This window comes from Argiope bruennichi, chromosome 6, assembly GCF_947563725.1.
Source record: "Argiope bruennichi chromosome 6, qqArgBrue1.1, whole genome shotgun sequence".
NCBI classification, from domain to species: Eukaryota; Metazoa; Arthropoda; class Arachnida; order Araneae; family Araneidae; genus Argiope; species Argiope bruennichi.
The window spans coordinates 61,842,121-61,867,280 of NC_079156.1; the positions used below are offsets into that span (position 1 = coordinate 61,842,121).

Sequence of the window (25,160 nt, forward strand, 5' to 3'; positions counted from 1 at the left end):
AAATTGAGTTTTATCGATATTGAGGTCTCAGGATGTGCATGGCCTGGGATAAAAAAAATGCCTAAATGCGCTAATAAATGAAAATATAGGCGACAACCTATAGGCATCACAATAATGGGATACTTGTTGATTTAATAAAATTGGTTACATTCATTTGGAGCAGAGAAAAAAAATAGTAAATATCCAATATTTAATACATTTAACTTTGATTGTAAATGCATAATATAATATGTTAAAACATTATGGATTTTTTAAAATATAAATTAAAGAAAAAAAAAAGCGGTAAAACTTTTTTTATATTTGTTCAGTTCAATGTCATTTTTATATTAAACCAGCGGATATGATCTACCTTAAACTTTCTGGTACACTCTCTAATAAAGATATTATCCCGCTGAACGCCTTGCGAGGTATTGGTATTAAGAAATATTAATCTTTGGCTTGAATTTAGTGTTTTTACTGAATCTATAACATCATCCTAGGCTAGAGTTTTTTTGGCAATTAATTTTTGGTATGCGGTTAACTGTATCGGAAAATCGAACTTGTGTTTCAGACGAGTTTTTCCTAACCGGTTGAAACAAAAATTTGGCACAGAATCACACTTGTAGTCATGAAATCTATATCAAATGTGACATATTTAAGTCATTGTATTTTTGAGTTAACGCGTTTATAATTTTCTGAAAGTACAAACTGACAAAAGATCAACCCCTTCATGGATTTCGCTAAAAATTTAACAGGTGTCTACAACATAGATGTTAAGTCTGTGTACCGAATTTTATTTATCTAGCACCTCTTCGTTTTGTTTTAATCACGTTAACTTATATTCGGAAAACGGACAGACAGACTTCCTCTGAACGGATTTTGTGCAAAATTTGATAGAAATCTACAAATTTGATGTAAATACCGTATACCAAATTTCATTCGTCTAGATAAGAGTTTTTCCATTATCTTTGTCACAGACAGACATTTTCTAAAAATGTTTTTCGAACTCAGGAGAGGTATAAGGATTTTTATTATTTTTTAGGGTCGAAAGTGCTAATACATGTTTTTTCAAAATTACGCTTTTTCCTTAATCCATAAAAGAATTTTCTCAAAAATCACAGCAGAGAAAATTATTTTTCGATTTTTTGTCTTTTTCATGTTTTTTAAAAATGCATAAATGAAGTGAAATGCCAGCTGAATGCAGCTCTGGGATTTAGCTAATTAATCAATATTATATATCATTATTATATCTTGAATAGAACTGACCTTGGATCACTAATCCCTGCCTCGGTATGCGCTTGCGTCTTGAATGAACTAACTAAAACAACACTTACTACTATTTGGTGAAAAGACAAAGTTGATGTTTAGCATTCAAGTCTTGCTTATGAGTGCAGCTGCGATTTATTTTTCTTTTAATTTAAAAAGCAGAATCTGGCGAAGAGTTATATTTTTCTACAAGGATTAATTAACAATGTTTAATTTTAAATGCATAAAACATTAAGAAAATAAATAGAATCGTTTGAAATAATCCACCGAAAAATTTTAACCCTAGCCTCATTACTGTTGGGAGAAAAAAAAAACTGAAGCCTTACTCATTTGGCGGTGGGGAAAATGGAAGATTTTTTGGGCGGAAAAGTTGGCGGTGGGGAAAATGGAAGATTTTTTTGGCGGGAAAGTTAGTTTTTAATTAATAATTAAAATTCTAATTAAAATTTCAAAAAAAGGGACCCCAGGTGCACATTCCCAACCTCTAAGGTATACATGTACCAAATTTGATAGCTGTATGCAAAATGACCTTGCCTGTAGAGCGCCAACACACACACACACACACACACACACACACACACACACACACACACACACACACACACACACACACACACACACACACACACACACACACACACACACACACACTGAGCTTTATTATAAGTATAGATTTAGAAACATTCAAGAAATGTTCAGGGATTTCCTTTGTACTCAAAGTTGTACAGAATATCACAGTAAATTAAAGCTACATGATGTTTGTAAATTCGAACATAAGCTATACAGATTACTGAGTGTTAAATCATAAATCATCACATCTTGCACTATGGATTATACGCACATCCTTTGTCTTGGATCAGAAATAACATCCTGTACCATGGATAGTTGATACGAAGTACATGATATTAATTATCATAGTCTTTTTAATCTATAATATCATGACATAGAGCAAGACAAACAATGAAAATACAGATCTGAAATTTATATAAAAAAGAAATCGATGCTATGTGTATTAAAGAAGAAAGAAAATTTCAATTAGAGAGTCGTCTAATGTGTTTAATGGTAAGTTTAGAATATTAGTTCCTCATTTAGTGGTTTATAAAAAGTCTGTTAAGAAGGATTTCAAATATCAAATATGATGTTCGATGTACTAGAAAAATATTTTCTGAAAAACGATGAGTTTTACTAGTAGAATATATCAATAAAATGACAAGGATTTAATATGAATTGAGGAAAAATAGGGCTCACAACCTGGCTTATAAGTTTGCAGCGATCTATAATAAAAGGCGATTTGTTAAATGAAATGAAGGGGAGAAACAAAAATACCGCCGGAAAAATAGTTGAGTTACTTAAGAAAAAACAAGTAGCAAAATTATGCAGCAGTGAGCCAAAAAATACAAGTACAATCATATGCAATTGCTTTCAATTCCACTAATGCTGAAAATCTGCTTTGCAAAGTACAGGTTCGACACCCGATTCCAACGAAGCACCATCGTGTAAGAGGGTCTAGTGCATGTTAAATCCGTCTGGACCAAACGGCCTCCCGTTGGTGTGGTGTTGAAGTTTGGAGAGGGACTGACAGCTCAGGTGTCATCCTCGTTATCTGGCATCTATTCAAAATTATGAGGTCCGTTCCAAAATAGCCCTAGTGTTGCTTTAAAACGGGACGTTAATATAACTAAATTAAACTTGAAAAGTACAGATGAGATTTAGATCATATCTGGGATCTGAACGAAATAAACTGACATTAGCCAATATCATCTGACATATGATCAGACAAAATCATATTTATCACCTTAGACAAAAACATAATCTAAGATGTAAAAGCTATCATTATACTAAGATTCACTTCGCATGGAATTAAGCTTTTTTTAAATTGATTTTCTTCATCGTTTTATTTTTATAATTATACTTAAAAATGATATAACAGCATCCCTTATTTTTTAATTCTATTTTTTTGCAGTATGATTCCAAAAAAAGTAGTACTATAATTACGAAATAAACCTTCAAATTAGAAACACGTGTAAAATAAAAAAGTGCTCCGATAACTTAAACGATGACCTTCGAATTGGAAACACGTGTCGAAAAACAACCGGATTATCTACCCCCCTTTTTTTGTTAAAATTTATTTATTTACTTTGTAAACACATTTCCGAGCGTGGCATCATTGTACTTTTGCCATCGAAACCGAAAGAACGAAAAAAATCGTCTGCCGTGAAACGAACTTTCTTCTTCTCTCTGATTTATCTAGTACTTTTCACTGAAAAAGGATTCGAAGAATAGCCGAAAAATTTTGATAAACTTTACAAGAAGATATTTTTGATTCTTCAGAAGATTTGTATGTAACTGTCTCCTCTTTATATTCAAGTAATAATATATAATAAGAATCCATACAATAGCAAAACGTTACTGAAAAAAAAAAATACAGAAAGAAAAATAGATAAAAGTCAGCTGCACTTGCGATATCGTTTGATTCTATTTTAAAATTTTAACTCCGCTATTTAGAGGAAGTATCAATCATTAAAAAATATTCGTTTGAATGATATCTGGAGTTATCGCTGAGGCGTTCCATCAGTAACAAGTCAGAAAAATTGATAAAAAATACTTTTAAATTTAAATCTGCAAAAGAATAGGAAGGAAATTAAAATGTATTTAGAAAACTTAACAATGATTTCGAAAATAGATGATTTAATATCATTTTTTAAAGCTCATCAATATGAAATTTCGCTAGGAATATTTGGTTTTTTGTTGGCGTTTGTGATTGTTAAGTTGATTAAGAGATTGAACCGTAAATATCCACCTGGACCCATGGGATTACCGATTGTTGGATACTACCCTTTCATGTCTGAAGATATGTTCCCGGATTTAACTGAACTTGGAGAAAAATACGGTGATGTGTTCAGGTGAGTGAACGGAATATTTTTTTTATTTAATTATTTCGTTTTGTAATATATTAAGTTTTGATGATGTAGTTCTATATTTTTTTATTAAAAACTTAATAAAATATTTATATTTTAAATCGAAATTTTTTCGTAATTATCATAAATTTTTTATGGTTTGTTTTGGGTATAGATATTATAATGACTATCACAGAGAAAAAATTTGCTTCAATTTTGCGATGTTATGGTTATTTTATTTAAAATAATAAATAGGCAATAAACAAGTTAGTAATAATATGAAACATAAAACTTGAAATTTGTTGAAATAGCCTTATAAAATTTGATGTTCTCTGTATCAAATGTTAAATCAGAAGAAATTAAAATCAGTTTCCTCTAATTGATTGTTAATCCAGTAACAAGTCAGAGTAATTGATTTTTCCTCTAATTGATAAATTAACAAGTACAGAAAACTTTAAGGAAATTTCAGTAGTATTTACTATTTTTAAGAAGTATGTTACAATGTATAAAATATTATTTAACAGGGGTATTTTATTCGTTTCACAAGGAATACAATCAACTTTTTAAAATGTAAAAATTAATTAAATATGAAGTTACTTCAAAAATTTGCCCTTTTTACACTTTCGGAGCAAATTATTCCACAAGAAATAATTTTATAGCATCTTAAAAATCAAAATTTGACCTTTTCGATGATGCCATGTTACATTCTAGTGCAATTTTTTTCAATTTTTGACAATTTTTAAAATTTAATAAATAATTGATAAATTTCCAATGAGGATATTGATATTTTGTTTGTAAGCAACGGTGAAAAGTTGAACTAACGTAACTTTTTTTTTGATATTTCCGTTTCTTAAAAATATTTTTGGCAACGTTTTTTTATCAGTTTCAGAAGAATTCTAAAGCTTATTTACAATTAAAAGCAAAATTGCAGACGGTAAATTTTTTTAACAACATTTTATCAAAAATAAGTTTTTGCAATAAAAATAAGTATTTTAAAAGAGTTTGTTTATGGATGTATTGTGCTTTCGCCGCGTACAACAATGAAATATATTCTTATTTCTCTGCATGCAAAACATGGTTAAAATTTTGCTCACGTTGAATTTCTAATTAAAGGTTTTGGGATAATTAATTAAACCTTAAGTTTTTACTTAGTAAAAAAGAAAAAATCAACTTGAACAACGTCAGAAATAAAGAGCTGGGAACATCAAAAGTAGCTATGATCTTTCGATATAAGAAGTTATTCTTGCATTATATGGAAAATTTCACAATTAATCAAAATGTGATATTATTTTAGTTTTTACAATATAAACACAGATTAGAAATTTAAATTTAATACTCAGACTTCAGCTAATGTATTATAAATTAATAGTAAGGCTGAAACTTTTCTTATTTTCAAAATATTTAAACGCTGGAATTAAAAAAATCAAATTTTAAAATATGCAGTTTATTTATTTCATTGCAGTTTAGTAAAGGAAATGCAATAGACTCTCAGTAATCTGGTAGACATCAAACCAAAGGGTTACTGCTACAAAAGCGTGGATTAGTTGACGTTCATTTTAAAAAGCGTGGATTAGTTGACGTTCATTTTAAAAAGCGTATTTTACCAGCAACACCTATAATTATTGTACAAAATATTACATAAATGTACAAATTATAATGGAAATTATATTATATATATAATAAATATTACAAAATATAATCTTGATATATTACTCTTGTCTTGAAAGAAAGTCCTGATATTTACCTACCAAGGTCACTGTAATCCACATGCAGTGACTTTATTTTTCCTTTAATTTTATTCTCTTGTTTCTTCAAAACGACGAACAATAAGAGGAGCCAGATTGGTGCAGTGCAGGATTACTGAGAGTCTACTATAGTACATTTTGTCTAAAATAAAATGAGAATCAGAATTTTTCTCGCATTTCTAGAAGTTTTAGTTCTTTTCTCATTTTATTGTAGTATCTAATATTGCGTTCAGCTTATGACCTACTAACACTGTTGAATTTTTATGTTATATTCTCATTTTTTTAATAGCCTCTTTTAAAAAAAAAAAATCAGAATTAGATCTCTGAATAGAAATTTCTAAATTATTCATAATAATTGTGAAATATTATTTTTTGAATAATTTATGTAATGATGCAGCTTCTTTATGAGTTCCATTTATTTAGTTTGAAATTAGGATCGCAAAACATTGTTGTGCTGCATGGAGCTGAAGTTATAAAAGAAGCATATAATAAAACAGAGTTCCTGGGTCGGCCACCTGATAGTGCACTAGCTATACTAAATCCTAAAAGTAAGCTTGGATCTACCCCTTATATATTACTTTTCAAAATTAAAGTATAACCAGTTTTTAAAGTTCATATTTAAAAATAAAGGTGTGAAAATTATTTAACATATTCAATGATTCAATTACGTTAAAAATGTTCCTAACTATTTATATATTTTTTAAATAAATTGGATAAATTTTAGTAATATTTCAGATCAAAATAAAGATACCCTAGAATTCAGACATCTGGACTAAAGTAACTTTTTGATAATAAATATTAACATATTAGATTGATGCAATTTCGCAATATATCAACAGACACACACAAAATGTACTGACGGGCGGCGAGAGCAAGAACTCCAAACACTACCAGAATTGGTAAAATATCACTTAAATTCAACAAAATTATATCATTTTCGTCAGAGCAAACGAAAAGTAGTATATTAAGCCTAGTCAGAACTGGTTTTACACATAACGCTCATATATATATATATAGCTTTTAATTAATATTGCTCAAACTTCCCAAATTGTAGTGTTTCTTTATGAAAGAGCGTTCACAATTCACATTTATGTCAAATTATCTACCGAAACATCATATTCCAGTACTTCTACAACCAAGTTATTCTTCTGATATTGCTGCTTGTGTCTTTTTAATCTAAAGAAGGATTTGTTTAAAAGGAAACGATTCTCAAATTCTGAAGAAGTACAGCGACGCAGCACTGGAAGAGATGGCAGAAGTTGACTTGTAATCCTCATTTATATCATTATGTGATTGATTACAAAAGTGATTACATAATTGAATAGAGCATTTCGGAAATACCAAATAAATTGTTCCTACCAGTATTCTTCTTCCTTAAAAAAATTCGTTCCGGAACTTTTTAACTTAGCAATATAAGCGATCTAAGCCTACTTAAATAAAATTCTATGAAAGAATTATATCCATTTATTTAGTTTTCAAAGAATTAAAAACTTAGAAAATTTAGGAATTTCTGAAGGACTAGCATAAAAAATTATTGGCCTTAAAAAAGAAGAAATCTTTTACCACTTTTTAAAAATTGGATTGTAAACTACTTATAACAAGTTGATGTTTTTAGATGGACGTTTAATGTTTGATTAAAAAACTTTTAAATTAATTTCATTTTCAAAACTCTATTTGAAGGAGATCTATCTCCGATCAGGTACAAATTACAAACTGTTTTGAATATTCTTTTCTAGTTGTTTCAGTCTGAAGAAGAGACAGTTTTGTGTTTCGGATCGATGCCAGCAATCTTGCCTTAGTAGCTACTGTGATATCTTCAGCTATACTGGTCAGATGATTAATAATCAAGGTCTGTAGGAAAGTTTTGTCAAAATGAGTATAAAAATTTACTCAAGAAGATCGATTATTGTTATTTTTCGTAGCCAATTGCAGAGAAATACCTGTCTATTTATGGCAAGAATGGATATTATCCAAACCAGCAACATTGGAAGTCTAGTTTGAGTTTTAATTATAAATCGCATCTATCATAAGATCATCAAAAAAAAAAAATGGGTTTAATTTACGATTTTGCCATGATCACTAAACTCTATTAAACATAAGATGCCAGGATTTCTATTCCAGGTCTAGCTCTATTACACATACGTATCCTCAGACGACCGCACATTCCATCGCACTAAGGGGTGAGACACGGAAGGATGTGCGTATTTCCGAAATGTACTTTATTGTTAAATGTAAACATCTCTTCCTGTCATCTTTCCTCTCACCCCTATTTTGTCGAATTAAACGCATCCTAACGCATGAAAAAAGCACGGTGGGTTTTAGAATCCGTTGGCAAACAATATGATAACAAGATTTCGCCAAGATGGTTGCATTCTTAGATTATTTGGCGATTTGAATATTACCCCAAGATAATTTTATTTGGATGATTTTCAGAATACACCAAAAACACAAAAGTTCCATTATACGTAAGATACCGCCAAGATGGTCGCGAGGTTTGCATTTTTTGGCTATTTATCACTCGGTCTTAAAAATGAGCAAGTACCTTTGGAACTACCGAAGAAGACAAGCTATTGTTCTTAGTTTTACTTCAGTCTTTAAAGAAGTAGAACCAAAAAAAGTTTAATGAATGATTTCTGATTCCCATTTAGGAATTCAAGAATTTGATGAAAGGTCGTATTCTTGATGACAAGAATACGAAAGGTATTATGGTGACAGAAAAGCCTGTTTCTGATTAAAACTGATTTATGAAGAAGAAAAACGGCTCAATGCTTTCATTTCTCAATTTATGATTTTGATATGATACCAGATCATATAACCAGAAAAATGGAAATATAACTAAACTAGAGGTAGTAGACTGTAGAAATTTTCAACAAAAACTGTTATGTAAAATGATCATCATATTTTGTAGCACGATATCGTATCCGGCATTTTGCCATTCCTTGATTCCTTTTAAATACGCACTAAATTCCTCATAGTGACTTGAGTGTGTCTTTATTCCTCTCCATTTAGCCATTATTTCTTCATTTCGGCAAAAATAATCCTGTTTTTCCCTGGGCTGATGAAACTTTAACGCAGTTTATGAAGAATACGATTTTCTCTAAAGAATGGAACAATAAAGGTCAATAGAATTACTCGTGTAATCGCAGCTGAAGAAGGAATCAAACCGGACATCGGTTAGAGGATAAGAATTCGTTTCTTTATGTGGAGAGTTGATAAATAAATGTTACAAAAAGACTAAATATGAAATTAACAAGTTATTATTGATGAAATAATAAACTTTTGCCATTTTAGGTGCATTTTTTGGAGGAAATTTTCATGCTTGGAAAGAACAACGTAGATTCGTGGTGCAATCAATGAAGGACCTTGGTCTAGGAAAAACAAAAATCGAAGAAGATATAATGGTAAGATTTAAAATGCAAAGACCTAATCTATATTAACATTATTATAACAAATATTATCGAAACCAGTTCCATTTTTTATTTCCGGATTTAATCCTATATAGAAAGAGATTTGGATCAAGTTGAATCTATATCTTTGGCAGATTAGTTTCGAGATTAGAAATAAGAACTATGTTACAAAATGGAACGTTTATAATTGTTGTATTAAGAAGTCTGGCTCATACATCAAAATATCAGGAATAAATGTCGTCAAAATTGATGTTTACATTTAAAAAAATAGCAGTTAAGCTCTTTTACTTAATTCAAAAAACAAAATTTACTTGAACACAAATTGTTAGTTTTTCTTTATGTACTTATATAAATTGTAATAATAATAAATATCCCAAACAAAAATTTGTTAAAAAGGATTAATTATAAGTCAAAGGATTAATTATAACAAATAAATTTTCTATTGTATATACCTATCATTTAACATTATAACATTACACTAAAAGAGTCTCAGAGGATAGCCTGTTATGGACATATGTCTTGATAAATAAGTATGTTAAATATTCCTTTCCTGAGCAGGTAATGAGATTACCTCGTACATATTGCTTTCTTTATTACCTTTATTCAAAGCATTTTTTATTTCTAATTCTGGGTTGTAGTCGATTGTTGGAATAATCTTTTTGCATCGAATTTGCTGTGGGTTCCAAGTTTTGTTCAACTTAATACCTCCAAAACATGAATATAAAAGGCAAACTTAAAGTAGTAAGCATAGTTCATCGAAAGGGTAAACTTATTCTGCTGACGACGTATTGAAGTTTACAAAGACAGTTTCTATCATAAAAGTTATTATCGTCAACTGATTACAACCAGGTACTTCTTTAAATAATATAGGTATAATAGCAAATTGTGATATTAATCTAATTGAATTCGACTAATACTAGCTCTACAAATATCAATCAGAAACGACGAACTGCATAAAAATGAGGCAGAAATGAAATGCGAGAATATCAAGAAAAGGAAAAATCGCACATACATACTTCAGTTTTCGAAATATGACTGTTTTCAACTATCTTGGCAATTCTTTGAAAAGTACCTTTATGTAACTGTCATTGAAAGTCCAGCTAATGTCTACTCTTAGATTTGGCGATAATATTTCGATTCATCGAGATTTTAACGCCAAGAGTTGCAACTAGAGCATTTCAGTGCCAAATGTTGTAATCCATCCTTTCCAAACAGCAATTTTTGTTTACCATAGATATAACAAATTAGTTTTCTGCATCTTATTATTTTCATATAGTTTTTCTCCGGATTTTACACACAAGCAATGAAAGAAATTCTTTTCAGGATTTATCTTTTCCCTTTCTGTTTTATCTTTGCTCTGCATAAATTAAAGTATAACTCTCAGTAATCCGGTAGATACGAGACCAAATGACTGCCGGAATAATAAAAACGCAAGATTAGTAAAAGCTCAGTTTAGAAAACAGAAAACCTATGTTTATTGCACTATAAATAACACCATGTTCCAAATTATAAAGAAAATACTATATATATATTTTGCCGTGTGACTATTTAAGCCAAATTTTTTGCGCAGTAGCTTCTGAGGGCAAAGACACCTGAGCACCCGAGAGCCGAAGTCTGACTTCTAACGCAAATGAAGATAGCACCGCCACACACTCGCTAGCACAACCCCTTTTTACAGGGGGGCTCATTCACGCCCTTCACAGAGAGAACACAAGGAAGAGAGCAACCATGTCCGAACTGGGACTCGAATATATATATATATATCGGGACGCTGGCATATTATATATATATATATATATATATATCTATCGGGACGCTGGCATATTATATATATATATATATATATATATATATATATATATATATATATATATATATATATATATATATATATATATATATATATATATACTAGCCGCCTTTGGCGACCAGCCGGTTCGCCAATCTTAATGTTCGTTTAAATTTTAATAATTAAATAGCTTTAACCGGAGTTTAACCCCCTTCTTCGCCAAGTTGCGATAACGCACCAAAGCTGGCAATCTTTATTATGCACTATAATTGAACATCTGCTTCTTTGCTTTTGAACATTTCGCAAGGCCGTTGTTTGCGATTTTTAAAAATTTCGCCAAGCAGGGGATAAAACTCCGGTCGTACCATTAAACATTTTACGCAATTCCAACTTTAATAGATTCTTCAGCAAAATATTTTAAAACTTCAAATTTTGATAGTCATATAATTCACTCATAATATTATAAAGGCCTTCAGTTATAGCGTGATATATATCTCTCTAATTTTCTGTTACCCCTCGTAGAAATTATGCTTTAAATTACAGTGTAAATGATTAATCTGCAATTAATATAATATTTTTTACTGAAACAAAGCATTTTTTTTAATAATATGATTACTGATAATAGAGTCACTGAGCGTTTAAACTTTATGGTCACTAAAGAATATCTTTCTTAATTTATGTAATATCTCAAGAATTTGTCAACAAAAATTTCTCAGATTCATCATGAACAGATCGATTCATTAACAATGTTTAATTTTAAATGCATCAAACACTAAGAAAATAAAATGAATCGTTTAAAATAATCGGTCGAAAACAGGTTTAAAAAAATCTACTTAAAAAACGATGTACTTAAAACTATAAGCATATACAAAAAATATATAACTAACATAAATACATTTTACTTACAAAAGCATGCAACTAACCTAAAAATAATTTAAATCGTCCGTTGGTTGTCATGCCAACAATCAGAACAATGCGCATGCGTGGATTTTCTTCGCCAGTTACGTCAACGCAAATGCGTAAATTTTTCTACGCCAGTTGGGGTAACGCTATGCAGATTAGACATTTTTAATTTCCTTTATTCTGTGTTATTTTAATTCAAAAGTACTTCAGAATGAATGTGAAACATGGATTAATTAACAATGTTTAATTTTAAATGCATAAAACATTAAGAAAATAAACAGAATCGTTTGAAATAATCCGTCGAAAAATGTTAACCCTAGCCTAATTACTGTTGGGAGAAAAAAACAACTGATGCCTTACTTATTTGGCGATGGGGAAAATGGAAGATTTTTTTGGCGGAAAAGTTGGCGTTGGGAAAAATGGAAGATTTTTTTGGCGGGAAAGTTAGTTTTTAATTAATAATGGACTACCCCTAACATTTAGGGGGATGAAAAATAGATGTTGGCCGATTCTCATAGATACCGGATAAGCACAAAAAATTTCATCAAAATCGGTCAAGCCGTTTCGGAGGAGTATGGCAACGAAAACTGTGACACGAGAATTTTATATATTAGATATATATATATATATATATATATATATATATATATATATATCGGGACGCTGGCATATTATATATGTATATATATATATCGGGACGCTGGCGTATTATATATATATATATATATATATCGGGACGCTGGCATATTATATGTATATATATATCGGGACGCTGGCATATTATATATATATATATATATCTGGACGCCGGCATATTATATATATATATATATATATCGGGACGCCGGCGTATTATATATATATATATATCGGGACGCCGGCATATTATATATATATATATATATTTACAATGACTAGTTTTTCCTTTAATGTTTTCCACCCATCCTTTTGAAAACGCCATACAAGAGAAATAGCAATAATAGCGTTTATTTTTTCACTAAATAAAGTATAGCGTAAGTAAAGACTGGAGAGCGCGAAAAATAAAGTTTTTGTAGTGCCCGCAGGCTTAACAACCATAGCGATTTAGCTGTTTTGCAAGCACAGCTGACCAACAGGAATGTTTCTAGGGCAAATTTAATTAAAAAAAAAGTACTTTCATTTCGAGCTGTAAGACGAAGTTTATCAAAATTGGTTGACATTATCAAATTAAAACTTTAAATAAGAAGAGCGAACAGCTGGTCTCTGAAGGTTGCGAGTAAAATTGAAATTAAAATATTTGAAGCAGTAATGTCGAATAGCTAAATCTTCAATAAATAAATAATATTATATAAACTGATAAAACTAATATTATACCTAATTTATATTATTATTAATTAATTATTAAAATATAAATTTGTATAATTATAAAAATTCATTAGATAATTTATATATATATATATATATTTTCAACAATATTATACAAGCATTACAACATCCTTTATTAATTCTAATAAATTTTGATAAATAATGTACATATAATAAATTTTAATAAATAATGTACCTATAATACAGCTAATGATTTATTTTAGAGGATATATCGCGATTCTGAAATCTGGTCATTGTCTGATATAAATAAATATTATTTTTTTCAGGATGAAATTAACCATTTTATAGCGGTATTAAGAAGTCATAACGGCGAGCCCCTGGATGTGAAGCAACCCCTGTCGCCAAGCATATCCAATAACATCTGTGCTCTGATATTTGGGAAGAGATACGAGTACGATCATCCCGAACGGCAATTCCTGGACAAAAATGTGGAACAGGAATTCGAAGCCGCCAGTCAAACTTCTTTGGATACATTATTCCCATGGATGCAGAAAATCCCTGTTGCCAAAAAGTTGGTATCTAATCCACATGTCGAAAATGTGGTAAAGAATTACACATCGTTTTTTCAGTACGTATGTCAATTATTATTTTTCTAGAACGCATTCCTAGTCTAGCTTTTGTTGAATTAAAAAGAAAGTTTCATTTGCCTATAATACAGTTATGAATGATTAAAAAAATTGAAAATGAAATGCGTGAACTGCTACGAAATTGCCATGATGACGTTTTTTATTGGTTTTCTCGGATGAAGAAGCTACTATAGTCTCGGTTTCTGGACCGAGACTGCTATGGATCCCGGGTTTGGGACTTGATTTTATGTAAGATTTGCCGTGTATGAAGGCGGGGACGAATTAATTCTGTCGAACATCCAACATTCATTCATTCATGAGTAACCGGTGCAGCTGTCGCCCTCCTCATCTGACCCAGTTTAAAATTAAGAGGTCGTTTCAAAACAGCAGACTTTAAGAAGTTGTTTATGTTTCATGCAGCTCAGTTAGTCTTGAGGAGATACTTTGTACCATTACATTTTTTTTTTTTTTTGCATTGGTTCTTTTAAATATATATTGGATTTTAATTGTATTGCATTTTTAATATTTATTATATTTATGTATAGTTTTGAAGATATTCAGAGCATATTTAGGATCGACCGTCTGCTTTTGAACCATGATCAGATGATGAGGGCGATATCGGAGGGTCGGTTCTAATGCATTCGAGTTCCATGTTCATACTGGCAAAAGTTTCACTTTAAGTCTTAAGCAGCATTAAAGATAATTATAACTACAGCACAACGACAAGTAAAATGTTATATCACCATTAAACCTTTTGATCAAAGGACTTCGTTCAAAACTGTGTACGTGTCGTTAGATTCTATTCATGCCACTATATTGTTATGAGTTTGCATCTCTTTAAGTCTTTGCTCTACTTTTCCTGTTGCATTTTTTCTTTTACTTAGTTGGCAGATAAAGAAATACTATTTATGTTTACATCTCTATGCTATTTTTACAAATGACGTTTCTGTATGTTGCACTGTATTTAAATACACTCATGTCCATAAATTAAAGATAATGCATGTTCAGGAAAAGAAAGAGTCAGAAGTAAAACAAATGTGACATATTTGCGAAGCCTATTTATTAAACAAAAGGTAAAGAGCAAAAAAGATGCTATATGTTTGATATCATTAATAAAAATTGCGATTTTTTGCTCCCTGGTGTAAATTACCAAAAAAAAACAACAACAAAAAAACACATATTTATAAAAAGCAATATTACATGGTTGGTATGATGGTTAATAAATAGTATGTCTCCCAGATAATGCAATACAGTACGTACAACGCCTAGGCATGCTGAGTATCAAATTATCGATCTGATCTTGGGGAATATTACACCACTCATCAAGCAATGCTCTCCGATGTTCAGGTAGACATGTAGGAGGTGGTTGACGAGTTGAAACTCGTCGACCAAATATGTCCCATACATGCTCGACTGGATTCAAGTCCGGTGAGAATGCTGGTCAGTCCATACGGGTGATATCCTCCGATCGAAGGCATTCGCTTACGATGTTTGCATGGTGAGGATGGATGTTGTCATGCATAAACACGAATTCTGCGCCCATGGCGCCCGAAACAAACGTATATGTTGCTCCAGAATGACGTCCCAATAGATTTGGCCCATCATGGTTCCAATTTGAACATGCAGGTCAGTTCTGGAACCCAGAATAATTCCTCCCCAAACGAGCAATCCTGCACCACTGTAACGGTGTCGTTCAATGATGTTCTGTTGGTGGTAATGGATATTTGGCGCTCTCCATATGAAAGTTCGGCGAGAATCAGACTGCAAGCTGAATCTGGACTCGTCGGAAAATATCACACTAGCCCACTGTTGTGGTGTCCACAATTCATGCTCTCTACTCTAGGCTAACCGCAAGTGAGTTGCAATAAGTGGAATACATCTGACAGGCTTACGAGCATATAGACCAATCTGCCCTAAACATCTGTACACGGTCTGCCTTGAAACTGTCGTACCAGTGGTTGAAGAGATCTGACGAGACAGGACATAATCTTGGAATCATTGCCAAAGCCTGGAGATGACACTCTGGGCGATTCCAAGTTCCTCGGATACTTCCAGCTGGGTACGCCTACATTCCAGACTGCCGATAATTCTACCACTTAAAAAATCATCCAAATGCGTCCTTTGTGTCATAACTATGCGGTTATGGCACTGAAAGGCTTACGAACAATTTTACTTCTTTGCCTGTATTCCTTATACATCACTGTCTTGCACTCTCGTCATTGTGACGTGTACTATCGGTTTCATTTGGTGACTTCCTGCAATTTGCATATGATTTTTGAAGATGTGTGTAGTCATTTTATGGGTGATATATGCATTTTAAAGTACAATTTCCACGTAACTCTGAATTATCCTTAATTTATGGACATGAGTGTATAATAACCCATCTTTTGGGATATCGTATATATCACAAAGGAGCCATTTGTGTTAATAGAATATCCATCATCGTGCAGCGGAAGGCAGGAAACAGTAATTAGATTTCTGTGCACCAGCACCTCCCAAAGCCCAGCCCCTCTCGTAAAAATCGCGTTCCATAATTGGAAGGGCGGTAAGTCTACTGCACAGCATTGTCTAACAGGAGGAGCCTCAGATATGGAAATGAGAATCTTTCTGTGCGATGGTTTGTTCTCTCCCCTGCTGAGTACAATAATGATGTACATATTTCTCATATACAATATTGAATTCCCCTCACCCTGATGACAAACTGTTCTTCTGTTTAAAGCGTGAAAGCATAAACCATTCCATAATGGAATTTATAATTTAATCATTGCAATGCTATTTCCGATCATCCAGATTACTCCAAATGCTAAAGCAGGGCGAGGTATTTTTTTGTGGTTAATCACATCCCACATCATTACTTCATTCACAAGCGTAAAAAGAACCTGCTTATTTAAACGAAAACCTTTCATCTATAAATTAATGGTAGGGTAACATCATATACATGCTCAGAAAATACGCGCTATGAAATCAATTCATATGGAATCGCTTTCACGCGCTTAACGTTCAATATATATATATACTCTGTAGTTGCAATTTTTCTTATGCTGAGCTTTTTTAGTTCGCATTATTTCATTTTCTCGTATATGAAGAGCACAAAAAAGAAATTATTGTAATCGTCAAAATATCCAAGCTCGAAATTATGATGGATCTCCATGTTTCAGATCACCCCCGCATTGCCCCGTGTCTTTTTAAATGTTATCAGATTTATCTGCAAAATATAACTAGAAAAGTTGCCTTTATTTCCAGGAAGAAGATAGATGAACATAAGAAAACTTTCGATCCTTCAAATATACGAGATTTTATCGACCGATACTTAGTAGAAATAGACACACAAAAAGATAAAAATCCGGACAGCTCTTTCAGTGGTAAGTCTATAAGTTAAATGTTTCTTTATTACCATGATTAACACCCTTTCAACATTTACTGAAAAGAAGCTTTTTACCCATTTGAATTATGTAATAATATTACATGGTACGAGGGGATATCAACAATTGCCATAGTTTTGACATAATAATGGCAATGCCATAATTTTGTACATAATTTGATACGAAACAAAAATGAAAATGTGGCCAATTAACTATTTTTCAACATAACTACCAATTACTTTGAAGTCCTAAAACTCCATTTAGCCAGAAGAATGAGGGTTTAAAAGAAATCAAGAAATAAGTATAAAGAGGACGTTTAATCGAGTGATAAAATAAATTTAATCGTTGCTAGATCGGTAATCATTATGACTTGCCCCCGGAAATGGATGTTCATATCTTTAAAAACATTTATTTTACAAAAATATTCTTCATATTATCTTAAAATATTACCTTTTAAGAATGTTAGTTTCACTTCTGTATAATTTTCTTAAATTTTTAATACATTTTTTAAATTTAATTGAATGCACCATCTGTTAGAGTGTTTTTAATGTTTTGATGAAATTCAAACTCATTCATTAAAACATTTAATCTCATGCTTTAGCCAGTGTTAAAATTAATATTAAAAATGGCTTTCTTTGTAATTTAAACCTGAAATAGGATTTTCATTTCTGCTTTTATTTTATTGTATGCACACTTTTTTATTTGCATGCGTTATAATTTATTCTGTTAAATTCATGTTTTTCGATCGTATCAAATAAGCAAATTAAAATGTAAAAAAAAAAAAAAAAAAAAAAAAACTATTGCATGCTAATTATTTAACAACTTAAAAAATAAATAATCTGGGCGAAGAAGTTGGTTGTCGAAGGCGACTAGTATTATGAAATATACTTTCTCTTAAATTTTATTCCCCCCCGGGGGTGTACCTCGAAAAGAGGAAGAGATTCTTCCGGTATGGTGGTTGGATCTCGCCACCCTGGAGAGTACACGAAAAGGTGAGATTCTGGCTTCTCCCATCGATGACGGGACGTATTTCCTAAGGGAAGGGTTCTATCGTGGCTGGTGATGGTTCTTAGGACTCAACTACAGCTCCCGCCAGTGTTGTTGTAGCAGCGATCCGGTGATTCAGTTTTTTTTTTTTTTTTTTTTTTTTTTCATCCGTGTGCCTTCGAGGCAGGTCGGAGAATCAGTGATATGACTTCCCTCAAATTATATTGAGTGTATTTTCATATGAGACTTATCTTTCGCCTTTTTCAGAGGAGATGTTACGTAGCAATGTCATGGATGTCTTCGACGCAGGCAGTGAAACTGTCCGCACTTCCATTCACTGGTTTGTTTACTGCATGGCTGCTTTTCCCGATGTCCAAAAAAAAGTCCAGCAAGAGATAATGGACGTCTTGGGTACTGAAAAGCAGCCCGAGTACATGGACATCAAACGTATGCCATACATTCATGCCGTTATCTTGGAACTTATGAGATGGAAGAGTATAGTTCCATTGGATGTAGTGCATTAGTAAGTTTCCAATAAATGATGTATACTCTTTTTTTCAAATGAAATGTTTTTACTAATTGCTATAAATTCATTGTAAAAGGTCAAGAACTAATAATTTCTTACACTGTATGCTGAAAAACGAATTAAGTCTACAGTACCATTTTTTATTTTCCCGTATACGCAGTATAGAGAAAGTATAGTAATTGTCAAAATATTCGAATTTGAGATTTTGACGAATCTCCACATTTTAGATGTCCCTGAGTTCGAAAAACACATTTTTAGAAAATGTCCATATGTCATTCTAACTGTCTGAGACAAAGATAACTCATAAATGATTTAATCTAGATGGTTGAAATTTGGTATACGGTCTTTACACCGAATTTGCAGATTTCTGTCAAATTTTGAATAAAATCCGTTCAGGGGAAGTCTGTCTGTCTGTCCGGCTGTTTGAATATAAGTTAACACGATAACTACAAAATGCAGAGAGCTATATCGATAAAATTCGATGCACAAATTTATCTATTGTATAGACATTTGTCAAATTTTGAGCCAAATCCAACTACGGGTTGACTGTCTGTACTTTCAGAAATAAGCAAACGCGATATTTCAAAAATGAAATGACTCAAATATATCGAATTTGGTTTGGGAATTAGTGACTATAAGTGCAGTTTTTTGTTAAATTTTTGTTTCAATCAGTTCAAAAAGCGTGTCTAAAACACCAATTCCGTTTTTGGATACTATTAACATATGCCAGGGATTAATCGCCAAAAAAACTCGCCAAGTATGATACGATAGATTCAGTAAAAATGCTAAATTCACTCAAGTGTTAATATTTCGTAACTATTGTACGAAAAGGCAATATAAGGCATTCTCTGGCATGGCAAATTTATTAGAGAGTATGCGAGAAAGTTTTGGGAAGACCAATCCCGTTGGTCCTTTCTGTCACTGGCGATTGCATTTGTTGGCGAGATACTGATTAGTGGGTTTTAATCGACATAAATTTTTGACATTTTGCTCAGTTAGAGACGCTATACGATACTGGCAGGCGATTTTCAAAATCATTGCCTATGGTTTCACAAAAGAATACAGCAAATTCCACTTTGACTGGCTTCTTTCACACTTTTTTTCATTCGACTGGAATTCACATGGGATGATTTTTCCTGAAGAGAATTTTAATTATTTTTCGAGAAGAGGTAAATTATAGGTCTGGCAACCAAAAAACACAGTTCATTCTCTCTTCTAATAAAGTTATGAGCCAATTGTAATTCTGAAATAAAAGAATAATTTTTAAAAATAAATAACTCTAACTCAATTTATTTTAAAATATTTATGTATAACAATCGATCTAATTCTTTTTGTGGTATTTATTTATAAAGATATAACTCATATTTACATATGCACAAAAGCTACAGTATATATGTACACACATTTTCTTATGCACACAAGTTATATTGGATATTCTTTGTATATACGACGGCTAGTATATCAACTTACAGATGAATGACAAAATAATGACACCCTTGAAATAAGAGAAATGCTTTATTAGGAAAGGGTTAGACCCTCCTTTGCCTTAATTACAGATTGCATGCGACGTAGGATGGATACATAGAAGTCTTGAACATCATTTAATGGAATATGAAGCCATTTTTCTTAAAGAGCAATCTTTAATTTCCAAAGCGTAGATGGTGGAGGAAATCAATCACGGAGTTTTGACTCCAAATATCCTTACAAATGTTCAAGTCAGGAGACTGAGGTGATCAAACAAGTGTTTTTTTTTTCCTTTTCATGCACTTCAAACTATTTTGGATGATTTTAGTTGCGTGGATGACTATTGTCGTCTTGATAAAGTAGGCATTCTCCGGGAAATAAAGTGCGGAGAAAAAGATGCACCTGATCTCGCAGAATATCGACATAACATAACATAACGCCATCCTGTGCCCCCGGTGCCTATAACACTGTTATCTAACCAGTTGGATGAGCACAAGGTGGAAGGGAAAAAAAAAGAAAGAAAATTGTTGTTAGAAAGAAAGAGACGACAGACTATCCAGGGTTCTCCAGAGAGAGAATCCCATCGGTGTCAAATCCTATACGACTGTATTTAATTTTTTGATGAAGTAATAATTGGATGGAGGGGACAAGAATACTTAAACAAATGGTGACTTTGAGTTAAATTTACAGGAAAATGAGATTACTAATTGAAAAAAAGATAAATTACATGGAGAACATCTGTATGACATGTATAAGCATATAAATAATCACTGAAGAGTCAGAAATGTGTAGCGTCCGTCTGAGTCCTGTGTTTTTGATTTCCTTCGTGAGAACTGCACTTTTAAGGGACTTTTGAAGTTATAATTTCGGCTGATTTTGACAAGTGGCATTTTGGTCTCAGCTATTGTGTAGTCTTGAAGAGATAATCAACATAGTGAGCAACTGCAATATTCCCATGAAGAGTAATAAATGACCCAATGCTACGTCAAAATATCGTACCTAATACCATAAAGGAACCGTTTTCATGCTTTACAATCAAAAAGAGGAGTCAGGAGAAAATGCTTCTATGGGCATTCTCAACATAAAATTTCCAGCTGTCTAAATAGGGTGAAGGTTGATTCATTAGACCAAGTAACTTGTTGCCACTGTTGTGGAGTCCAATTCTGTCTGTTTTACACCATTGACATTGCAGAAAAGCAAGATGTGATACGCCAATAGTTTATGAATTGCAACTCTTTCATAAACATTCGAATCATGGAATTTTCTTTGTACAATTTTTGATGAAATAGGGTTCCAGGTATGATTACTTATCTCAGACGTTATCTGGGATAAAGGTTGTTTGTGCTTCCGGGCCACTATGCGAGTCAACGCTCTTTTATTCCTCTCGGTAAGCTTTTTTCCTCCGTCAACTATTGTGCTTCGCAGATGTCACATTATCACATTTCGTGTACGCCGTCATTACGGCTGATACAGTACTCCTTGAACATTCAAAATAATAATAATAATATATAAATATTTTTTTCGTCTTCGGGTAACCGGCGCACCGCATTCGAACAATCATACCTGTTGTGGGGGTCGATGATGGCTCCACAATTGAGATTGGGAAATGAACTAAATAATCCGATGTAAGTAATTAAAATTAAACTAAGGAATTGCAGTGTAGCTATAAGTGATGAAACGATGCTTCTATAAAATGCGGTTTATTACTATGAGAAGGGTCATAGAGTTACTCCGCTACCAACGGTAAGCATCGCGTTCCGAGTTCTCCCAACTAGTTCTGGCGGGGCATGACCCACGCAGTCACAAAAAAAAAAAGCAACCCTAGAATGTGCGATTGCCAACTTGTACTGAACAATACCCTTTTCGAACTCTGACAGGTCAGACATTATTGAGTGTTTCAGAGAGTACGGTAGACGCATGTTACACTTAACTGTTGTTAAATGACTGATACCTTACCTTTCATACCCATTAGGTGGCAGACCTGAGTGCGAAGTGACATTACGTTCTGCTTTTTTGAAATGAGCCATGCCTTTTTCATGGATACTCGTATTGTTTTGTTACTCATCCGTATTATTTGCCATTAAACAGTTTTGGTATTAATTTAATACCTTTAAGAAACACAGAAAAAAAGGACGAATTTTTCCAAAATCGAATATAAATTTCTGAAAAAGAATAAATATTACTTTCTCTTCAATTAAATATTATGATTTTGCATTATACTTACAGTACTCTGGCGGACACCACAGTGGGTGGATACGACATACCAAAGGGAACAACCATAATCGCTAATTTCTGGAACGTGCACCACGATCCTAGATACTGGGATGAACCAGACAAATTCAAGCCAGAACGATTTTTGAGTCAAGATGGAAAGTCGGTGGTGAAGTCAAGCAATTTCATGGCATTTTCTTTAGGTAACTTTTGTAACATATCAATAAACATAGTCATTTCCAAAGTTTGTGGAATATCAGAAAAAGTCAATTTTCATATAAATAATGCAGTAATATATAAAAGTAACGTTGTATTAAAATATGATATGCAAATTAGTGGGGTTATTTAACTTCTTTGGACAAGTATCTTATATTTCTTATACTTCATTAGTCAAGGTTATAAATTACTTATATCTGTTTACTATTATCTGCTATATATGATTTCATTAAGAATTTTGCTCTTAAGAAAGAGCAGTTAATTTTTTCTGAGAACAATCTTTATTCATTTTGTTTAAAAATGTATCTTAAAACAGAAATAAGAAGGAACAATTATATAAAAGGGAAAACATTGGGCGATAATCTTTTAAAATTGAAAAAGCGAATAGAATGTTATAAATTGTTGCTGCCAAATAATGAGAATGGGCACACCAACGCCATATGAGTTGTCATAGAATGACATGACTGAGGAACATAAATCTGTGGTAGAAGTATATGAGAAGTAAGCTGAGATATATGAATTCTGTTTTCTATCTGTGCGATTAAACAATATTTTTTGAATATGTACTATTGTTTTCCTGCTTTTTTTAACACTACCACTGACAAAAGAGATTTGTAGATATTCCTAATAAATGCTGCATGATAATCAGATCTATGATTTCCGGTATGGCAACAAATTAAGTGACCAGTTGTCAAGGAAAATGAAGGTTCCAGAAAATACAGGAATTCCGGTTGAGTCGTTTAAGAGTCAGCGACATATTCTGACGTTTGGAGATGCGTTTGCGTAAGACAAAAGTGTTCTTTCTGCAAAGGTATTAAACATTTTACAGATTTAAAAATGAATTCCCGAAATTTTACTTTTCAGTGCTACTTAGTAGAGCTTTGAAATTTGGTTAATTTTCACTTTTTATACGAAATTGAGGAAGCAAAATACGATAATTTTTTTTTTCATTTTAATTATATCGTTTTATATTTTCTACCATTTCCAGCATTATTTTTATGTATCCTCAACTAGTGCGCTTTCTACTCGAAAGGGTAAGCATACCTCACATTGAAAACAGTTTCTCTACCTCATCCGCGTGGCGCTATCGGTCATACATTCCTACAAAGTTCTGTATTGCTTTTCTGCCTGCTGCCTATCTTAATAGTTTTTAAGCTGACTTTTAAATCATTTCGTGTTTCTAATTATAATATCGCTTAGATATCATATAACACAGCGTGGCTATTATTAAAATAGAGAAATTACATACGGAATTATTATCAGTTTTTAAACTGATTCATAAATTATTCTATATTTTTAATAATAAAATTATTGATATAAGGCAACTCAATGCAGTTATTGTCAAAATTTACAAGCTGAAGTATTAACAGTTTTTGATTTGACTTTTAAATCATTTGGCATTTTCAATGATAACTCCTTTTGGATATCATGTAACATAGCTCCATCATTATTACAATAAGACATCTTCATACATAACTCTATTTATATTTATATATTCTAGGTAGAAGAGTCTGTCCTGGAGAATCCATGGCGAATATGGAAATGTTTTTGTATTTCACCTCAATACTTCAAAAGTTTGATATAGTGTTTCCGGAAGGAACAAAGCCAACATTCGAAGCCAAGCTTAAGCTCACTTACAGATTGGAACCGTATTTGGTGTGCTTTCTTCCTAAGAACTGAAGGAGTATCTGCATTATAATCAAGTCATTGACTCTTCAAGCACATACAATGAAGCTCTGCAAGAATAGTGCCTGAATCATTCAAAGTGATGTTCATTTTATAATGAAACAGAACCTTCATTTTATGATTTTCAGTTTAATCATATTTCAACAATTTTTGTTTTATAAGAAATACTCATATGGATCCTGGAATATTGTATAATGTTTTCCAAAGTAACTGTATTAAACTGTTATTGATTATATTATTAATTGTTAAAAATGGATTTTTCAAGTTTTTATAAAAAGATTAAAACATTTAATAATACTTCATTCTCTAACGAAAGTTTGATAATATTACGTTACAGTGTTTGTATTTTGTACTTGTACATATATTTAGTTGACTTATACACATAACTACGTTACAGTGTTTGTATTTTGTACTTGTACATATATTTAGTTGACTTATACACATAACGATAGTCGACATAACAAAGTAACGTTGACTTAAATGATTAAAACATGGCATGAATGCAGGAAATATTTGTTCAAGATTACCATTTTAAAAGAATATTTGCTGTTTTTATCATTCTTTTATTTAAAGATAAGCTTACTGATTAAAAAAAAAAATATTATCTTTCATTTACTCTGACCTAGAAATACCTCGTGTATATCATAGCTGTCAAACTTATCTTAGAAGTTCATCCATCAATTCGTATCAGTAACCTTGCCAATGTGTAAAAAATCACAGAGAATTGAAGAGAACAAAACGGAAGGGATTGCAAAAAAATGATTGACATAACTTTATTTGATTATTGATAC

General features: G+C 31.9%; 1 protein-coding gene across 1 annotated transcript; it reads left to right on the top strand.

Moving 5' to 3' along the window:
- The first annotated feature begins 3,400 nt into the window (after positions 1-3,400).
- Positions 3,401-24,607, top strand: LOC129971260 (cytochrome P450 2J2-like). The gene is made up of 8 exons (XM_056084854.1): positions 3,401-4,148; positions 6,311-6,435; positions 9,179-9,288; positions 13,618-13,919; positions 17,161-17,279; positions 18,534-18,789; positions 22,483-22,670; positions 24,185-24,607. Exons 1-8 carry the CDS (start codon positions 3,892-3,894, stop codon positions 24,361-24,363), a joined length of 1,536 nt encoding a protein of 511 aa, XP_055940829.1. The 5' UTR covers positions 3,401-3,891; the 3' UTR covers positions 24,364-24,607.
- The last annotated feature ends 553 nt before the right edge of the window (positions 24,608-25,160 follow it).

Coding starts and splice junctions, on each gene's coding strand:
- LOC129971260 (XM_056084854.1), top strand. CDS start 3,892: ATGTATTTAGAAAACTTAACAATGATTTCGAAAATAGATGATTTAATA. Junction 18,790..22,482: donor CCATTGGATGTAGTGCATTA/GTAAGTTTCCAA, acceptor TTATACTTACAG/TACTCTGGCGGACACCACAG. Junction 22,671..24,184: donor TTTCATGGCATTTTCTTTAG/GTAACTTTTGTA, acceptor TATATATTCTAG/GTAGAAGAGTCTGTCCTGGA.